This window comes from Chlorocebus sabaeus, chromosome 17, assembly GCF_047675955.1.
Source record: "Chlorocebus sabaeus isolate Y175 chromosome 17, mChlSab1.0.hap1, whole genome shotgun sequence".
Lineage (NCBI taxonomy): Eukaryota > Metazoa > Chordata > Mammalia > Primates > Cercopithecidae > Chlorocebus > Chlorocebus sabaeus.
Genome location: NC_132920.1, coordinates 41,368,330 through 41,387,321, shown reverse-complemented (window position 1 = coordinate 41,387,321; position 18,992 = coordinate 41,368,330). Strand labels below are relative to the sequence as shown.

General features: G+C 47.1%; 1 protein-coding gene across 2 annotated transcripts; it reads left to right on the top strand.

Annotated features, from left to right (window-relative positions):
* The first annotated feature begins 6,388 nt into the window (after positions 1 to 6,388).
* On the top strand, positions 6,389 to 18,400 carry TREML2 (triggering receptor expressed on myeloid cells like 2). Of its 2 annotated transcripts, none has more exons than XM_007972636.3 (5): positions 6,389 to 7,147; positions 9,667 to 9,987; positions 13,261 to 13,669; positions 15,228 to 15,343; positions 15,638 to 18,400. In XM_007972636.3, the coding sequence occupies exons 1-5, from the start codon at positions 6,898 to 6,900 to the stop codon at positions 15,715 to 15,717; spliced, it is 1,176 nt and encodes a 391-aa protein (XP_007970827.3). In that variant the 5' UTR covers positions 6,389 to 6,897; the 3' UTR covers positions 15,718 to 18,400. The 2 variants fall into 2 exon arrangements, with proteins under 2 accessions (XP_007970827.3, XP_072862057.1); XM_073005956.1 differs by having other exon boundaries at positions 7,066 to 7,147; positions 8,932 to 9,987.
* Positions 18,401 to 18,992: the final 592 nt, after the last annotated feature.

Here is an 18,992-nt window from a genome sequence, read left to right as displayed (position 1 = left end):
GTTTCGAGACCAGCCTGACCAACATGGAGAAACCCCGTCTCTACTAAAAATACAAAATTAGCTGGGCGTGGTGGCACATGCCTATAATCCCAGCTACTCGGGAGGCTGAGGCAGGAAAATCGTTTGAATCTGGGAGGCAGAGGTTGCGGTGAGCCGAGATTGCGCCATTGCAATTCAGCCTGAGCAACAGGCTCAAAAAAAAAAAAAAACAACAAAAACAAACAAACAAACAAAAAACAGAGAAAGTACCATTTTCTTTTGCTCTTTCTGGAGAGGGGCATTGATGTGGTTTGGTTGTGTCCCCACCCAAGTCTCATCTTGAATTGTAGCTCCCATAATCACCACATGTTGTGGGAGGGACCTGGTGGGAGGTAATTGAATCGTGGAGGTGAGCTTTCCCTTCCTGTTCTCCTGACAGTGAATAAGTCTCATAAGATCTGATGGTTTTATAAAGGCCAGTTCCCCTGCACATGCTCTCTGCCACCATGTAAGATGTGCCTGTGCTCCTCCTTCACCTTCTGCCATGATTGTGAGGCCTCCCTAGCTATGTGGAACTGTGAGTCCATCAAACCTCTTTTTCTTTGTAAATTACCCAGTATCGGGTATTTCTTCATAGCAGTATGAAAAGGGACTAATACAGGCATCAAACAGAAGTCTCTTCATGTATATCTCTGCTCCTGCCACATGACCATCACCTATCTGTGAGAGGCACCACTTTTGCTTTCTTTTTTTTTTTTAATCCTCATTCCCTATTTCCACCTGCCTTCCCCTCCGAGGCAACCACTCTAATACATTCGATATGTAACCTTAAATTTGAATATATTCTTGTAAAACATGCAGCTTTTCTTTCTGTGACTGTATTTTAACTTACCTGTAAGAAATTGTGATAGACCTTTTTCATATATTCGTTTTGTTCCTTCCCGGGTACATATACACAGCCCACTTTTCAGTGCTTATTCCGTTGTGTACATATTCCACAGTGTATCATTCCAAACCCAGGGTGCATGTGCTGTTTTGCCTTCACTTCTCCATATTGCAAACAATACTGTGAAGAATATTGTCCATCATGTTCTCTGGTGGAATCAGGTGAGACTTCCTTTAGGACTTATACCCAGATGGCATCGGCTGGGTTTTATGATCTCAGATGTCTGAGTAATGCTGTCAGCTTGTGTTGCCCAAAACACGAATCTAGACACTAGAGATTTTTTTCTGAGTCTATGTGAAGTAAACAGCACAACCTATGGAATGGTATTGCCAATAAAAAAAAAATGGAAGGCAAGAATAAATGTAACTGAGTGACGCTACATAGGGGATATATGTATAATTATCTTCAAAAAAAATTTTTTTTGAGTCTGAGTTTTGTCTTGTTTCCCAGGCTGGTGTGCAGTGGTGCGATCTTGGATCATTGCAACTTCTGCCTCCCGGGTTCAAGCGATTCTCCTGCCTCAGCCTCCTGAGTAGCTGGGATTACAGGCACCTGCCACCACCCCTAGCTAATCTGTTGTATTTTTAGTAGAGATGGGGTTTCATCATGTTTGTCAGGCTGGTCTCAAACTCCTGACCTCAGGTGATCTGCCCACCTCAGCCTCCCAAAGTGCAGGAATTACAGGCATGAGCCACCGTGCCTGGCCGATTATTTCTTTTTTGTGAGATACTTTTGTGCCTTCTTGGGAATTTTCATAATTAAAATGATACCTAAAAATAAACAGTTGTGTGTTGAAGCCACTGCTATTTGGTTTTCAGTCATATGTGACTGAACCCAATCCTTTCTCAATTTATTGAACTTATGCAACTGCAGCAGATTGGGATGGGTTCACTTACAGTATGGAAATGTTGAGCTTCACTTAAAGAACATTGGTGGTGGGATAAAAGTGGACTAAACAAAAATAGGTCTTCCTCAATCAGATGCTAAGAGCTAGCATTTAGTTATAACTTTTAAATATTTTATCTTAACATCCTTGGCCTCAAAATTGTCATAGTTCTCTTAACCACAATTTTCAAGTGGGTGGCAAATTCTACGTCATAAGTTAACATGTAAAAGACATATACTTCTTCAAAATTTTGAACATATTTCATTGTTTTCTTACCTTCGCAGTGTTGCTATGGAAATGTCGGATAACAATCTGATGGTTATTCATCTTTACTGACCACTTTTATCTCTGCAATATTTTTATAATTTTCCCTTTGAATTTTTATTATAGTATGTTTAATATGGACTATTTAATTATCCATTCTATTTGGAACTCTCTGAACACATTCAATTTGAAGTCTTAGATATTTGTTTAATTCTGAAAAATCCTCAGTACTATTTTTTCAAGTATTAGTAGTTCTTCTTTCCATTTACTCTTTTTTATTCTTTTGGGAACAGAATAACAATAGAATATGTGGGAATTAAAACCAACAATAACCAAAATTAAAAGCTGACTACGTGGACTCCATAGGAGAGTGGAGATGACAGAGGATGTTATTAGTTAACTGGAAGGCAGACTGAGAAAATTTACTCAGTCTGATCAGAGAGAAAACAGACTGAAAATAAATGAACAGAATGTCAGCTATCTGCAGGACATTAACATAAGAGCTAATCTTTGCATCCTCAGAGTCCCAGAAGGAAAGGAGAAAAAATGTGAGCCTGAAAATGTATTCAAAGAAACGTCTAATCAAATCTGCCCAAAGACCTAAAGCTACAAATCCAAGAATCTGATTTTATCGCAAATATAATAAGCCCAAAGAAATACACACCAAGACACAGCATAGATAGCCTTCTGAGAAGTAAAGACAAAGAAAATATCTTTAAAATGGCCAGAGAGAAATAATTATCTATAAAGGAACACCAATTCTAATTGTAGTGAATTTCTCATCAACAATGGAAGCCAGAAAAAGGTGGCACAATATTGTTCAAATGCTATAAAAGACATACAACACAATTGAATAAATATTTCTCCAAGGGTATACAAATGAGCAAATTGTACATGCTCAAGATGAAGCTGTGCAATATCATTAATCATTAGGTAACTACAATTCAAAACGTAAGTACATTCACTGGATGGCTATAAACAGAAAGCCAATACAAGTATTGGAGAGATTGTAGAGAAATGAGAGCACTCATACATTGCTGGAGAGGGTGAAAAATTTGCAGCCACTTTGGAAAACTATTTGAGAGTTCCTGAAAATGTTAAACGTAGAGTTGCCATATGATCCAGTAGTTCTACTATTGGTTATGTACTCAAGAGAAATGAAAACATATGTCCACACAAAAACTTGTACATGAATAGTCATAGTAACACTGCTTATAGTAGTTAAATAGTGGAAACAAATAAAATATCTGTCAACCGATAAATGGTAAACATATATATTCATTCAGTGGAATATTATTCAGCCTTTAAAAGGAATGATGTATTAATACAACATATAGCACAAGTACAGCTACAACATGGACAAGCCTGAAATACATTCTGCTAAATGAAAGAATCCAGTCACAAGGAACACATATTGTTCAATTATATTTTTATGACATGTCCAGAATTGATCAAGACATTTTTGATTTTTTTAAAAAATAATTTTTGATTTTTTTTGTCTATAAAGACAAAAATATTAGTGCCTGGGATTGTATATATAATAAATATATTGCCTGAGACTGTAGGCATGGGGACTGTGGTAAGCTGATAAATGTCCTCTTAAAAGATATCTGTGTCCTAATCCCTGAAACCTGTGATTGTTACCTTATATGGCAAAAAAAAAAAAAAAAAAAAAAAGATCTTTGCTGATGTGAATAAATTAAACATCTTGAGATGGGGAGATTATCCTGGATTACGCAGATGGGAACTACATACAATCACATGCATCCTTATGTAAGACAGCCAGAGGGGGATTTGAACACAAAGAGGAGAAAGTGATGTGAATATGGAGCAGAGGGAGACTGAAGATGCTGGCCTTGAAGATTGGAGTAAAACAGCCCCAAACCAAAGAATGCTGGCGGCTACCTGAAGATGGAAAGGCAAGGAACAAATTCTTCCCTAGAGTCTCTGGAGAGACTGTAGCCCTGTCGACGTCTTCATCTCAGTACAGTGTGATACTGACTTCAGACTTCTGCCTTCAGAATGGCAAGATAGTAAGTTAATACTGTTTGAAGCCACCCAGTCTGCAGTAATAGGAAATGGATCCAGGGAGTGCCTGCTAATGGGCATGGGGTTTCTTTGGGAGGAGGGGACATGAAAATGCTGTAAAATTGGTGATAGTTGTACAACTCAGTGAATATATTGAAAAGCACTGAATTGTATGCTTTAGGTGGGTCAGTTTTATATTATGTGAATTATAGCTCACAGAACTGTTGAAAAAAGTCACTGTGACCTTGGGTTAAGCAAAGATTTATTAGATATGACATAAAAATATGATCCATAAAAATTATATTTGGACTTCACCAAAATAAGTCAACATAAAGTGCTTCATACTGTACTATTTCCATTCTGGAAAGAGAGAAACAATAGGAAAAAACTCCACCAGATCAATGTTTGTCTGGGACTGAAGGGATGACTAACAAGGAGCAGGGGAGAGCTTTGGGGAATGATGGCACTCTTCTCTGTCTCCATTATGGCATTGGATACAAGTCTCTAGAACTCCCAGAACTATTCATTGAAAAGGGTGAAAAGTACTGTATGTAAATTAGGCCTTAATTTTTTAATGGGAAAAATAAATATAAAGACAAAATACACTGCTGTGTTAAATCAAATGATGGATGTAAAAGTCTAATGTATACATATTTTTAATGATTTTGACCAATGCTTCCAAATTTCTCTGAAGAAAGGTTGAATCCAGTACGTACTTCCCCAGTCAGTGAGTGAGTGAACCCTTCTACCCTCATCAGCACAGTGATCCCGAGGGTCACACTTTTGACAATGCCTGGCTCAGTGCTGGGCACACTGTATCAGTTTCATAGAATCATGGATTCCAAGCCCATGAAGTACCCACAAGAGATAAATCCTCCACTCCTGAAGCAGCTTACTGTTCTGATGGGGGAAGGGATGAAGGAACATACTGTGTATGTTGCGGATGGGAGATGACCTCTGAACTCAGGGAGCTCAGGAAGTTCTGAGGACTGGGTGGGAAATACTGAAAAAGGAAGGGTGAAGAAGGAAAACAAAACACACCTGTGAGCTGAGAGGTCTCAGGTGACAACTATGTCTCATTCCTGTGCCCCCAGTGCCTACCTGGCCCCATGCATAGCAATGAGGTTGTGGGAATGAACAAATGAATGAATGAATGAATGAATGAGTGAGTGAATGAGTTGAGAGACTATAAGGGTCAGTCAAGATAGACTTCTTTGCTTGGAGCTTGGGGGTCCAACGTTAGTTTAAGATTGTGGCCGTGAAAGTTTGAGGACCTTTTACTCTGAGTCCTGTTAAAATGAATGAAAATGGAGACCAGGCCTGAAGAGTCCCTGCGAAAAAAAAAAAAAAACAGGCCTCATAAGTGACCTCAACTTTGCTTGATTTACAAACATCAGTGAAACTTAACTTGAGCTATTTCTTGTAAATGTGTACATTAAGGAAGAACAGAACTTAAGCTCAACCAGTCAGAAGAAGCCAACAAGCAAGATAACTAGGGTCTTTCCAACAGGATAGGCCAAATAAGGGAACTGTATAACTGTAACCAATTAAATATTTTCTTCACTTTACTTGTCCTGCAGGAGTTTTCCCCTTGCATTCCCCTAGTGGAGCTCCTCAACCTCTTCTGCTTGGAGCTGCCTGATTCATGAATTGTTGTTTGCTCAAATAATCTGTTTAAAATTTTATTGTGCCTCAGTTTACCTTTTGACAGTCCCATCTAAGGAGTAGAAACGTGGCACTGGTGAGTAGGGGGAGCATACATAATCATGGGGGTCCAGCTGCGTCCCCACACACTGAAGGAGCAGATGACACAGGTACTGGACATCAGAAATCGATGCTTCTGATTCTAGGCCTTGGGGTAAGTGAAGGGTGTGGTCTTGGACCAAGTGCTGGGTCATTTCCACTGGAGCTGGTGGCTGTATAGGCGAGATAGCGTTGAGCAGAAGGAAGTGGAGGGTGCTTGCCTGTATGCTGACAGAGGCTGGAGGCAGGGAAGGAAGGGGCTCTTGAGATGAGGTGGGTGAGGGGAAGTACTGCAGTGGCTATAGGAAGCCTGCACGAGGGACTAGGAGTCTAGAGGGAGCTGATGGTGAGTAGAGACGACAGGAGGAGAGGCAGAGAGAGGTATAGAGACAGGAGACGCGTGGATAGGGAAAAGGAGAGGCCGCTGGGGTGTGTATGAGACTGTGTGCATAGGCGTGTGTGTGTGTGTGAGAAAGTGAATAAAAGACAAAGACTGTGTGTGAGTGTATGTGCATGCACACCCATGTGTGAGAGTACAGGAACCGCTTCCTCAACCCAAACTTTATGCCCTGAGTCTTACAATTTGCATTTTTGCCCTTGACAAAAGTAAGATTTCAAGTGAGCCTGTAAGAGGTTATTTGCAACAGTGAACACAAGTGACTGTTCTGAGCAGCCAGGAGCCTGGGGGAGAGAGAGAGGAAGGAACAGAAAGAATCTGCAATGAATGAATGAATGAGAGTTTATAAGAACTTCCCTGTGAATGTGTATATGTAGGAAACTAGGGTCAGAGATGCTCCATCTCAGCCTGAGAGCCTGCACCCCTGGGTCTCTGAGCCCAGAAGATTCCAGGAAAGTCTATACCTGAGGTTCCAGAAGCCTCACCCCAGTCCCCTAGCTGGATCCTAGGGACCAGTTTCCAGGGGAGACTGGGGAGGGCGGAGAGCCCTCTGTGAGTCCTCCCTGGCCTGGGGCCCCAGACTGGGTGGAGCAGCCACACCTGCCTGAAGTTCTGAGGAAAAGGGCGGAAACAGCTGCCAGCACCGCCCTCATCATGGGCTCAATGAATCCCTGCGGTTGGCTGGAGGCAGTGGGTCCCACACTGCCTCACTTCCCTAAATGGGCAGCTTCACTTTTAGAACCCCAGGTCCTTCCCTGGCAGGCCCAGGTGGCACATCCTGTGTCGGGTGGGCCGTCACCTTGGATCTCCAGGCCTGACACTGACCAGCTGGATGGAACCATGGCCCCAGCCTTCCTGCTGCTGCTGCTGCTGCTGCTGCTGTGGCCACAGGGTTGTGTCTCAGGTAAGGGGAGAAGGGGCTGCCTTGTGGAGGAGGGAGTGGGTACAGAGGCAGGAGCTCAGGGCCTTTTTCTTACCCTCCTTACCAGCAATTTTCTTGTTTAGTGTTTTGTGGGTTGGGGAAGGAGGAGATTAGGGCTGACTTAGTAGCTCTTTACCCTAATATCAGGCCCCAGGCAAAGCTAACCCAGGCCTCCCAAGCTAAGATAAAGCTCTGGACCCTCTCTGCATTGGCCCCTTTATCTGCTAGGCTTCCTCAGGCTTCAAAGCAGAGCCCTCAATTGCCTCACACAAATAGCTTTCTCTGCTTGGCCTCTGTCAGGACGCCCTGTTTAGTTATGACAGCAATCATTGCATCATGCGTGCTTTGAACTGAATTTGAGCATTTTTCTTGAAATGCTGATGCCACATCCTGTCCCTGCCTCTGTCCTGAAGGGACCCGTGTGTGAATGCCTTTCCCACCTCACAGAAACCAGTGCTCCTTGAGGGACCTCACCCATTCCTGCCCCTCTCGCTGCCATGGCAACAAAGTTACCACTTCCGGTTCAGTTCTGGGCATGGTGGGGGTTGGCAAGACTCACCACTGCCTGTGAGAGGGGTGGGAGGTGTAGACACACATGAAGACAGTGCCTTGGAGACCCATCCCAAGGTCACCCAACTCTGCACCTCCCAGAGAGTAAAGAAACAGCTTCCCAATGCCAGGGCAGAAAGGGGTCTCTCTTGTGCTAAGAAATCCTGGGCTCATCCACCAAATAATGAAGTTGGATCATTCTGTTTAGTCTGCAAGGGACAGAGGGATGCTTAGAGAGGGTGTTGCCTTACGCAGAGCCTCAGCTCTAGTGGCTGCTGGGTGGGACTTGGGACAGATATCCTGGATTTTGGTGGGACAGATGTCCTGGGTTCTGGGCCCTTGACTGTCACAGCTCTGGGTTCCATTAGGGGAACTGGGAGCCCCTAGCATGTGGGAAAAGGAAGCATGCGTTGAGCACGCACTGTGTGCAAAGCACTGACCTGGGGCAGAATTCTCACAGCAACCTGTGAGGGGTGTGGTGCTCGTCTCACTTGACTGATAAAGAAGCAGAAATACTTCTGTATCAGTCAAGTGTCTGTTTTGATATTTCTGTATCAAACAGGTGACCTGATCACACTGCTAAGTGGTAAAAATAGGGTTTCAACCGTTGTTTATTTTGACTCCAAAATGTGTGCTCTCTGTTCTCTACTATGGGGAAGAGTCTTTTTATGTGTGTTTTTGTGGAAGGCTCTGGGGTGAAATTATCACAAGAGTCAGTGGTGAGCTTAGGGCAGGCAGGGGGTGGAGGGACCCCACGGCAGCTTTCTCCCTCTCTCTGTCCCCTGAGTCACCCTGCACACCGCAGTTCTGCTCTCTCTCTACCAGACTGTGGATTATGAGGGCTTGGACCACATCTTACTCCTCAGCATAGAGAGAAAGATATTGCAGGTGGAAAGTGAATAATTGTAGAATCCTGTAGTTCACACACCCTTGGGAGTTTGTTTACATGTACATTTGGACAGGCTTGAGCTATGGGTTTTATGTAACTAGGATATTTTAAAACTAAACACCAGCTAGAATGAACTAAGGAAACTTATTATTTAAAGAGGACTACAGTGAACCTATTTGTGAAATAAATAACTATTAATCATTTTTTTCAAATACTGGATTTTCTTATCTACCTAATTAGCTGGGCACTGAAATTTCAGAACTTAATGACTTGTATTTGTGTCTCTGCATCTGTCTCACTGAGGGCATGACCTGGGTTTTTCCCACAGGAATTTCCTGGGAGGCTGGGCGCAGTGGCTCACGCCTGTAATCCGAGCACTTTCGGAGGCCAAGGCAGGTGGATCATGAGGTCAGGAGATCAAGACCATCCTGGCTAACACGGTGAAATCCCGTCTCTACTAAAAATACAAAACATTAGCCGGGCATGGTGGAGGGCGCCTGTAGTCTCAGCTACTCAGGAGGCTGAGGCAGGAGAATCGTTTGAACCCAGGAGGTGGAGGCTACAGTGAGCTGAGATCACGCCACTGCACTCTAGCCTGGGCGACAGAGTGAGACTCCGTCTCAAAAACAAAACAAAACAAAACAAAAATGAATTCCCTGGGAATCCCTGAAGACAGAGCTTGTCACTCTCCCATCAGACTAGAAAATACCATGAGGAAAGGGGCTGTGTCTGAGGGAGCTCCGAGTGTAAGTGCTGCATATCCTCCATTAGACCTGGGGCTCCCTGAAGGATATACCTGCCTCCTCCATCGGACTGAAAGCTCCCTGAGAGGGGGGCCTGTGTGTCCCCCGTTATACTGGGAACTAGCTGTTTTCAGGGCCCGTTTACCTCCCTTCAGGCTGGGGAAAGCTCCCTGAGGATGGTGTTATGTTTCCCCATCAGTCTGTGGTTTTCATGACAGCAGGACAATATCCACCTCGCCCTTCACCATGATCTTCAACCTTCATGATGCCTTCTTCCTCTCCTCTTGCCAGAGTTTATTCAACAAGTCTTGTCTCCGCAGGCCCCTCTGCTGACAGCGTATACACAAAAGTGAGGCTCCTCGAAGGGGAGACTCTGTCTGTGCAGTGTTCCTATAAGGGCTACAAAAGCCGCATGGATGGCAAGGTTTGGTGCAAAGTCAGGAAGAAGAAGTGTGAGCTTGGCTTTGCCCGAGTCTGGGTGAAAGGGCCCCGCTACTTGCTGCAGGACAATGCCCAGGCCAAGGTGGTCAACATCACCATGGTGGCCCTCAGGCTCCAGGACTCAGGCCGATACTGGTGCATGCGCAACACCTCTGGGACCCTGTACCCCCTGATGGGCATCCAGCTGGATGTGTCTCCAGGTGAGTGGGCTGCAGGGGCACTGGGATGGGTGGAGGGAGTCCTCCCTGCCCCACACTCCACTAACATCAGAGATAATAAGGATAATAATCCATCAATGGACATGTTGCACTGTAGTGTTTTCAAAGTGCCTTTATGGCACCATTCATGGCACTATTGTCACCATTTTACAGATGAAGATAATGAGACCTGAAAACCCAATGTGACTCTGAGCTTGTCTGGGGTCCCAGAGCTAGCGGGTGGCTGAGATGAGGTTCAAACTTGGCACTGCCTGTGCTGTGTTTTATTCACTCATTGCTTCAACATAATTTACTGAGCCCCTATTATGTGGCAGGCACTATTCTAGGCTCTAAGGAGACAGTAGTGAGCAAAAATGCTCACAATCCTGCCCTATGGGAGATGACAGGCACACTTATTATCCAGACAAATAATTGCAGAAAACAAGAGCTGTTCATAAGAAACTGGGAAGTATTTCAAATAATTGCAGATAACTAGAGGTCTTCATGAACTAGGAAGTGACTTGGTGGTGGGGGAGCTAATGAAGTACTGGGGGTCAGAGAACACTTCCCTGAGCAGGCAACACCAAGCAGAGCCCTGAACAGTGAGCGTTCTCCAGCCCCCCATCTGGGTGCTTTGAAGGGCACTTTGTGGCAACAGCTAAATGTTAAAGGTCATGAGGTCAGAAGGAGTTTGGCTTGTATAAGGCTTATTTAGTCGCTCCATATGGAGTGTGAGGCAATGAGCGATGAGGTTGGAGAGTCAAGCAGCCCCAAAGACCATAAGTTGGAATTTGGGTATAAGAGGAAGCTACTAGAGAGCTCAGAGAGCTGTGTCATGATTTGTTTTTAAGAATGTAGTGGCCACTTGTTGAGGATGGATTTGAATGGTATGAACATGGGCAGAGAGGCCATTGTGGGCATCTGGCTGGAAATAACAGTAGCCTGGAGTACAATGTAGGCACTAGTGGCAGAGAGATGTGAATGGGCTCAAATCTATGTTTTTCAGACTTTCCGTTCAGCTCATCTGTTTTGGAGGTAGGACAGGATTTGCTCAGTTGAGAGGTGAGCCAAAAGGGGGAATCATGGATGATCCAAGGTTTTTCTATTTGATCAGCAGGTGGATGATGGTCCCCTTGATAGTGTAGGGTAAATCTGAAAGAGGAGCTAATTTGGAGGAGAAAAATCAAGAGCTCTCTTTTGTCATGTTAAGTTTAAGATACCTCCTAGAACCAAGTGGGGAAATGCAGCCAGCAGTGATATACCTGCCTGGAGCTCAGGTGAGAGGTCAGAGCTGGGGTATGTATTTGAAAGTATCTCTATAAAGATAGTGTTTTAAGTCCAGGGAATTAGAGAAATCTATAGACACAGAAAGTAGATTAGTGGTTGCTCAAGGCTGGGGGAAGGAAAAGGGGATACAGAGTCATAGCTAAATGGTAAGGGGTTTCTTTTGGAGATGATGAAGATGTTCTAAAACTCACTGTGATGATGGTTGCATAACTTTGTAACCATAATAAAGAGCCATTGAGCTTTATATTATAAATGGGATATGAGTTATATCTCAATAAAATTGTTAAAAATATCAAGATCTAAAAGCTCTCCCTTGAGTGTAGGTAAAAAAGCGTGGAGCACCAAGCCATGGGGTCCTTCCACATTTATTAGATAGAAAAGGGAAAGGAGTCAGCTAAAGAGCCCAAAAAAGGCAGCCAGTTATTACGCAATTTACTATCCACCCTTCCCCATTCGCCTAACTCAATTGCATCTCCATCTTCCATGGGGTCTGAACTAGGGAAAATGCTGTCGCTAAAATGTGGAGCCAAATCTCATTCCTCCCCTCTCCAGTTCCGAGTGAGACCCAGGGAAGTTGAAACTGGTTCACTGAAGTCTTAATATGTAGGGATAGAAACATTAAACATTACATGCTTTTATTTTTTCTCATCATTTCCTCTAATCGTGTTATGTCAAATCTCACTTTCTACCTCTTAAGGACAATTTGTGAAGATTTCAACTTTGCAGGACCTTTTCAGTTATCAGGAAATAAGAAAATCCTTAGTCCAACTACAAACTCTAGTCATCTAGCAGTGTAGGATATTCCACCATCCCTGAAGACCAGGTTGTATGGTCCAAGGCACCTAAAGTGGAGAAAGAAGGTTGCTGGCTGCCCAGCTCCCCATCCTGCATCTTGGGCTGTGGAGAAGGCGGGGTTCCTCTTTGTTACCTCTTCTTAGCCCTCTTAGTGTGTTGATGTAGGAATGAGGGAGAGGGAGATGGTTATGTGGCTTAACTGAGTGTTGTAGGAATGCTGTCTCTGTTGGATGTCATTCCTTGTCTGCCAGCCCTTTGAGATCCTCTCTGAGTGTCCACATACTCTCCTAAGGCACTAATGTGTGAGTTCTCTGAAGAATTCTTTAGGGGTGTCCCCACTGCCGAGTATGATGATGTGGGAGCTCTGACTCCAGGTGAGCCTCTTGCTCTATCCCTATCCTCACCAATGCTGCTTGCTCTGGGTCCCCTTCCATAGAAAAATGGGTCAAGCTCAGCCACCTTCCATGAAGACCATTTGGCCCTTAGGAAATTGCCCTTTCCATGCACAGTAGTGGGATGTAGCAGCCTCTGTCTCCAATTTTCTCATTCTGTGCTGAGACAAAACCAACACTCACTGCTAGGTCGATGCCTCACAGCTCCTCAACCTCCCTCCTCATCCACTATCCAAAACCCAGGCTTCTTCTAGAAAATGGAGTGGAAAAGGGCTGGGTTGATGGGTGAGTTTAGCAGGACCAGTTTGATATCTCTTAGTGAGTCCCCAAGGAAAGTGTCTGACCCCAAGTGACTGCAGCTTTCTTTGGAATTTGAGGCCCTTAATGCCTCCTTGTCCTCATCTCTGGACACTACTTGTCAATTATGGAACAGCTGGAAAAGTCCCTGTTCGACATTGTTTTTTGGAAATCTTTTTGGCCCATAGGAACGAAGAGGGCCTGGAAAGTGACAACAGAGAAATGGGGATGGAGAGGGAACAGGTGGCCTGACATGGGAGGGGAAAAAGAAATTGTAGTAGTCTCTCCCTTCTTCAGTATGCCTACTTCCTTCTTCCTGATATTATTTTCTGAACAAATACACATCTGATCACTCAGCAGCCAGAATCCTAGGCCCAAGGTCAAGGAGAAGAGAAGAGGACAGGCCCCCATCCAGGCTTCCAGGCAACTGTGTGGGCTGCCAGGATCTGCTCCCAGCACTGAGGCCCCCAAGTCAGTCTAACGTTCCTCCCTTTCTGTCCTTCAGCTCCCAAAACTGAGAGGAACACTCCTTTCACACATCTGGCCAACATCCTCAAGAGTGGAACTGTCACAACTGGCCAAGCCCCTACCTCAGGCCCTGATGCCCCCTTTACCACTGGTGTGACGATGTTCACCCCGGGACTCCTCACCTTGCCTAGACTCTTGGCCTCCACCAGACCTGCCTCCAAGAGAGGCTGCAGCTTCACTGCCACCAGCACTACCAGCCAGGGACCCAGGAGGACCACGGGGTCCCAGACAGTGACTACATCTCCCAGCAATGCCAGGGACTCCTCTGCTGGCCCAGAATCCATCTCCACTAAGTCTGGGCACTTCAGCACCAGATCGCCCACCACAGGGCTCTGCCTCACCAGCAGATCTCTGCTCAACAGACTACCCTCCATACCCTCCATCAGGTACCCATGGGGCCTGGGGTTGAGTGGCACTAGCACCTAGTGCCCAAACAGACCTGGAGGTGCAAGTCTCATATCTGACCTTCCCCTTTTGCTCCCCAGGAACCCAATGTGGCCTGCTTCTGAATGGGAGGTGGGGGACTGGAAGTGACATAAAGAATGGCAATGGAGAGGAGAGGCAGGAGAGAGGAGGGCCAGGGGAAGGGAGGGTCATGAGGAGAAGGGGCAGGAGAAAGAGGGGTCAGGAGAAAAGAGAGTCACTGGGGATGAGGGTCAGGGGAAAGGAGGGTGGGGAGAGGAAGGGCAGGGAAAAAGAGGGTCAGTGGGGAGGAGGGGCAGGGGAAAGAAGGGTGGGGACAGGAGGGGAGAGGAAAGGAAGTGGGGGAAGAGGATCAGGGAGGAGGAGGGTCAGTGGGGAGCAGAGTTGGGGGAGGAAGGTGGGGAAAGTGTCAGCAGAGAGGAGGGTCGGGGATAAAGGTTGGGGGAGATGAGGGTTGCAGGGATGAGGGCAGGGGACTATGAGAGTCGGGGGCATTAGGGTCAGGGGGATAAGGATGGGGGAAGTGAAGGTTATAGGGGAGGAGAGTCAGAGAAGAAGAAGGTCAGTGGGAGGAGTATCAGGGGAGACAGGGGTTGTGGAGATGAGGGTAGAGGGCAATGAGAGTTGGTAGAATTAGGGCCAGGCGGGATGAGAGTCAGAGATGAGCATGTCAGGGGATGGGTGGCCTGAAGAGTCTATGGATGGAGAGGAGAGGGTGAGGACGGGGCAAGGATGTGCCTCATGGAGTAGGAAGTGGAAAATGGGGGTTGCTTTAATTTGGGTTTCTCTAGAGAAGCTGACTCTGAGGCAAGGATATGCATCTTATATGGAACACTGAAAAAATGGTAGGGTAGTGGAACAGGGCAGGGAAGGCCTCTAATAAAGAGTACTTAACCAGGCAGCTACTGTGCACAAGAGCCTAATCCCAATGGGGAGAGTCAGATCCAGCGTCAAACACACATCTACAGGGCAGAGGAGCCCGTGTAGTTACATACCAACTCCAGCTGGTCATCGGTAGAGGGCTGCCTGCTGTGTGTGGCATGGGGGACTCTAGTGACAAGAGAAAGGCCTCAGTCTCCCGCCCACAGAAAAGGAGGTGCTGATGACCTATATGTGGAAATGATACTGGCAAGGGGATACAGGCAGGGGCCCGACAGCATCTGCTACAGAGGACAGAGTGGGGAAGAGGCATCCTCAAGCCCCTTGAGGAGAGCAAGCATCTTGATCTCTTAGCCACAAATGGGAGTCTCCTAGAATCCTCATCCTCACTGATGAACAGATTTGGGGGCATAATGGAGGAGAGGTACCAAAGTAGAGAGATGCTCCCCTCTACCTGGGGATGTCCTCCTCTTAACTCCGGATGTGATACTTGCTTCTATGGCCGGGTCTGCAAGGAAGAGAGTGGCCGTCTACCCTGAGAAGGGCATGCTCTCAGGGTTTCTGCTGCTGGTCCGAACCCAAAGTGGGTTAGGATGGGGGACCTTGGTGCTCACCCACTTCTGCCCTGTCCCTTCTCCTCAGGCACCAGGAAGTTTACTCCACTGTGCTTGTGGTGGTGCTGACCCTCCTGGTGCTGACCCTCCTGGTGCTGATGCTGATCATAGTCTATGGGTTTTGGAAGAAGAGATACATGGCAAGTGAGTAGAGCCCACCTCCCAGCCTCCTGAGGGCAGAGCTCTGGGTAACTGCACTAAGGGTTATGACCTCAAGTCCCCAAGTGATATGGCCCTTGGCCTGTGTCCAGTCAAAAGGACCGTGAGGCTTCCACCTGGGGAGGAGGGCGGCCAGGCAGAGACCACCCAACACAACCCTAATGTGGTGACCTGGAAGGAAGCAGAGGCAGAGCCAGAAAGGGGCTGGGGCTGGTGGAGGAGCATCAGGGCACTGTGGGCAGGGGAGGGCCCTTCCTCAGCTCTCCCTGTTTCTTGCAGGCTACAGCATGTGCAGTGATCCTTCTAGAGGTGACGCACCTAGAAGACCAGAGCCGCATGTGGAAGTCTGCTTGATCTGAGGCCACTTATGCATTGGGAGGGGAGCTTCTCCCAGAGTGGCCCCAGGGGGCTAGAGGAGGGGTAAAGATTGGGGCCAGTCTAGATCGGATGAAGCTGGAGGACTTGTGCAGTGCTGGACTCACCCAGGACTTCCCAAAACCAGAGGCTGCCATCCTGAGCAGCCCCACAGCCCAGTGTTCTCCTGGGCGGCAGGAACCTGGGGAGGGGCCCAGAGCAAAGGGCATCAGTCAGAAAGTCCCGAGGAAATGTGTCCAGTGGTTTCTGCTCGGAGCTGCAGACCCCAGGGCTCTTGGTGGAGGCAGCGGAACCCTGAGAGTGCTGTTTACAGAGAACCTCAGCTCCCGTCTGCCTCAGAAACCCTATCAGGCTGAGCTGTCCTCCCCACCAGGGCCACTGTGTCCTCTGCTTCCCTCTGCTCTGCTTTAGCCTCCCCTAAGGTTGGGGAAGAAAGAGTCGGGCTCATGATTCCCAGAGGCGGTGATGTCCCATCCTGGAGGAGAGGAAACAGTGACTAAAACCTGGGGACCCACAGAGGAGTTGGCAGCTTCCCTTGTCGGGCCAGGTGTCCTTTGCTGGGCCTCTGGATGGCCCTGCCCTGACTGGGGCTGCTCCTCCCTCCTGTCCTGGTACCCCGCAGAGCCCACGCTCTCACTGCTGCCACCTGCTGGCCGCTGCCTCCTTAGAAAGCTGTGACCAGGCAACTAAGAGCTTCCGGGCTGCAGGGTCAGCCTCTCCCAAGACTGAAGTGCAGAGGCTGGACTTGGGGCTCTCTCCCCCAGCTTCTACACCTAGGTTCCAAGTCTGAGTTCCCACAGGGGACCCAGCAGCCTCCAGCAAGTCCATACCCTGGGGTGGCTGAGACTTTGGCTCTGTATGGAGGGTGCTCACCCCACAGACACTGGTAGAGAGACCATGGCTCAGAGGAAGGGTGGAGCACCCCCACTCCCCCACTCCTACTCCTCAGGGTAGAGAGAGAAGACACACTTGGGACACAGTGAAGACAGCAACTTGGAACTGACCACGGCCTGGAGGACCAGCCCAGGCAGGGGGACAGGAAAATGGAACCCAAGTAGCCTCTGGCCAGGGACCCAGTGGCCCGAGGACTCTGCCTCCCACCCACTGACTCAGGGCTCGGACTCAGCCTTTATTGTCCAGACCACTGGCTTGGGGTCCAGCAGTGAAGGCTGGAGAATGCAGCCTGGATTCCCCTACACACACACACACACACACACACACACACACACACACACACGGGTGTCTACTGACCTGGAGTGACTGGAATAGCACCTGGGGATAAATGTGACAACTGTGCATTCAATCCTGGGTCAGGGACATTCTAATGGCCAGGAGAGTGATACAGCCAGGACCTTGATGGACAGCCAGAGGGGCTACTTCAGGGTGGATGTGGGGAGAGTGGAAGAGGCAGGAAGTAATCCTGGGAGACAGCAGGGAGGAGGCACTTCTTCCCTATGTCCAGGAGAGGGCAATAGAGGGAAGACTGAGGCTGAAGAACTGATGGCTCTGGTCCCAGAACAGACAGACAGACAGACAGACAGACACACACACACACACACACACACACACACACACACACACACGCCCATCTCTGTAGGAAGCAACCTCCTATGATAGCTGTTCTCCCTGTCATGATGGTATAGCCACCATCCTGTTGTGTGCTAGGAGGGAGCTTAACCTACCTGGAGGAAAATAGCTCCCCAAGAGCTCGCACCAGCACCACTGATAAACCTGCTTCCTCTGAGAGTGAGATGCCCAGGGGGAGGAGCCCTAGGGAATAGGTCAGGGACAGGGACCAGGATGCCACTCTGTCACTGTGTGACCCTCAGCATGTCACTAACCCTTGGCCTCATTTTTCCTCTCTTGTGAAAGAGGACAATAATTCCTACTTCTCAAGATTGTTTTCAAGATAAAATAATATTAGCATTGTACAATGATGCAAATGCCTCATTACTATTGTTTCTTAAGTTGTTTTCCAGCTCTAATGTTGTTTCCCACATTACTTTTAAGATCTTAGGATTCTATTTCTTAGTTTTGTCCTATCTGTTCCCAACTGTCATCACTATATGGATGTTGGGGTCCCCCTGATGACAGCCCCTTTGGAAAGGTCCTCTTTTGAGGAGGGGAGGGTACAGGGTGGACTCATCTCAGTGTGAACTTGGCAAGTCACTATCCCTCTCTGATCCTGTTTCCTCATCTGGAAAAGGAATGAGAGAGGAGAAAGGAAGAAACCAGTCAGGCAGGCAGTTAGGGTGGGTTCTCGGTTGAATTCTTTTAAACAAAAGAACAGCCTGAAAAATCAAGCTGCAGGCACAGATACAGGAATTTGCACAGCGGGCTTGCCTAAGACATGCCCACAGCCTCACAGATAAGACAGACTACACAAGTGACTTGCCCAAACATGCCTGCAGTGAAAAATTTCGTCCCCTGACATGTGCAATAAGGGTAACAAAGCAATATGGAGTAACTCAAGCTAAGGGCCCACATGCACATTAGAAGGACAGGGTGAAGCTACCATTTGCCTTATGCAAATGAGTCACCCAGTCCTCATCAGTTTGTTATAAAAACCTTTGCATTCAACTGTAAAAATGGCAACCCTCTTTCAGGCCCCCTCTCTACAGCAGAGAGCTTTCTTCTCTCACTCATTAAACTTTCACTCCAACCTCATCTTTGGTGTCCACGCTCCTTAATTTTCATGGTTGTGAGACAAAGAACTCCAGTGATGCCTCAAACAACAAGAGATGGCTACATTGTGGTGCATTGGTGAGACTGTAACAGGAGGGTGGAGATGCTCTGAAGCCTCTTCTCACTTCATCTGGTATGTGTGTCAGAGGTGTTTAAACTGGAGTGACTCCATCTTGTATAGAGGCTGGGTAAAATAAGGCTGAGACCTACTGGGCTACATTCCCAGATGTTAGGCATTCTAAGTCACAGGGTGAGATAGATTGGCACATTATATGTAAATTATAATGCATTAGCATGCTAAGGGACACTCCCACCAGCGCCATGACAGCTTACAAATGATATGGCAACATCAGGAAGCTACCTTATATGGTCTGAAAAGAGGAGGAACCCTTAGCTCCAGGAATTGCCCACTCTTTTCCTGGAAAACTCATGAATAATCCACTCCTTGTTTAGCATATAATCAAGAAGTAACAATAAATATAAGCAGCTAAGCTGCCCATGTTCCTGCTCTATGGAGTAGCCTTTCTTTATTCCTTTACTTTTTTAATAAACTTGCTTTCAGTTTACCGTATGG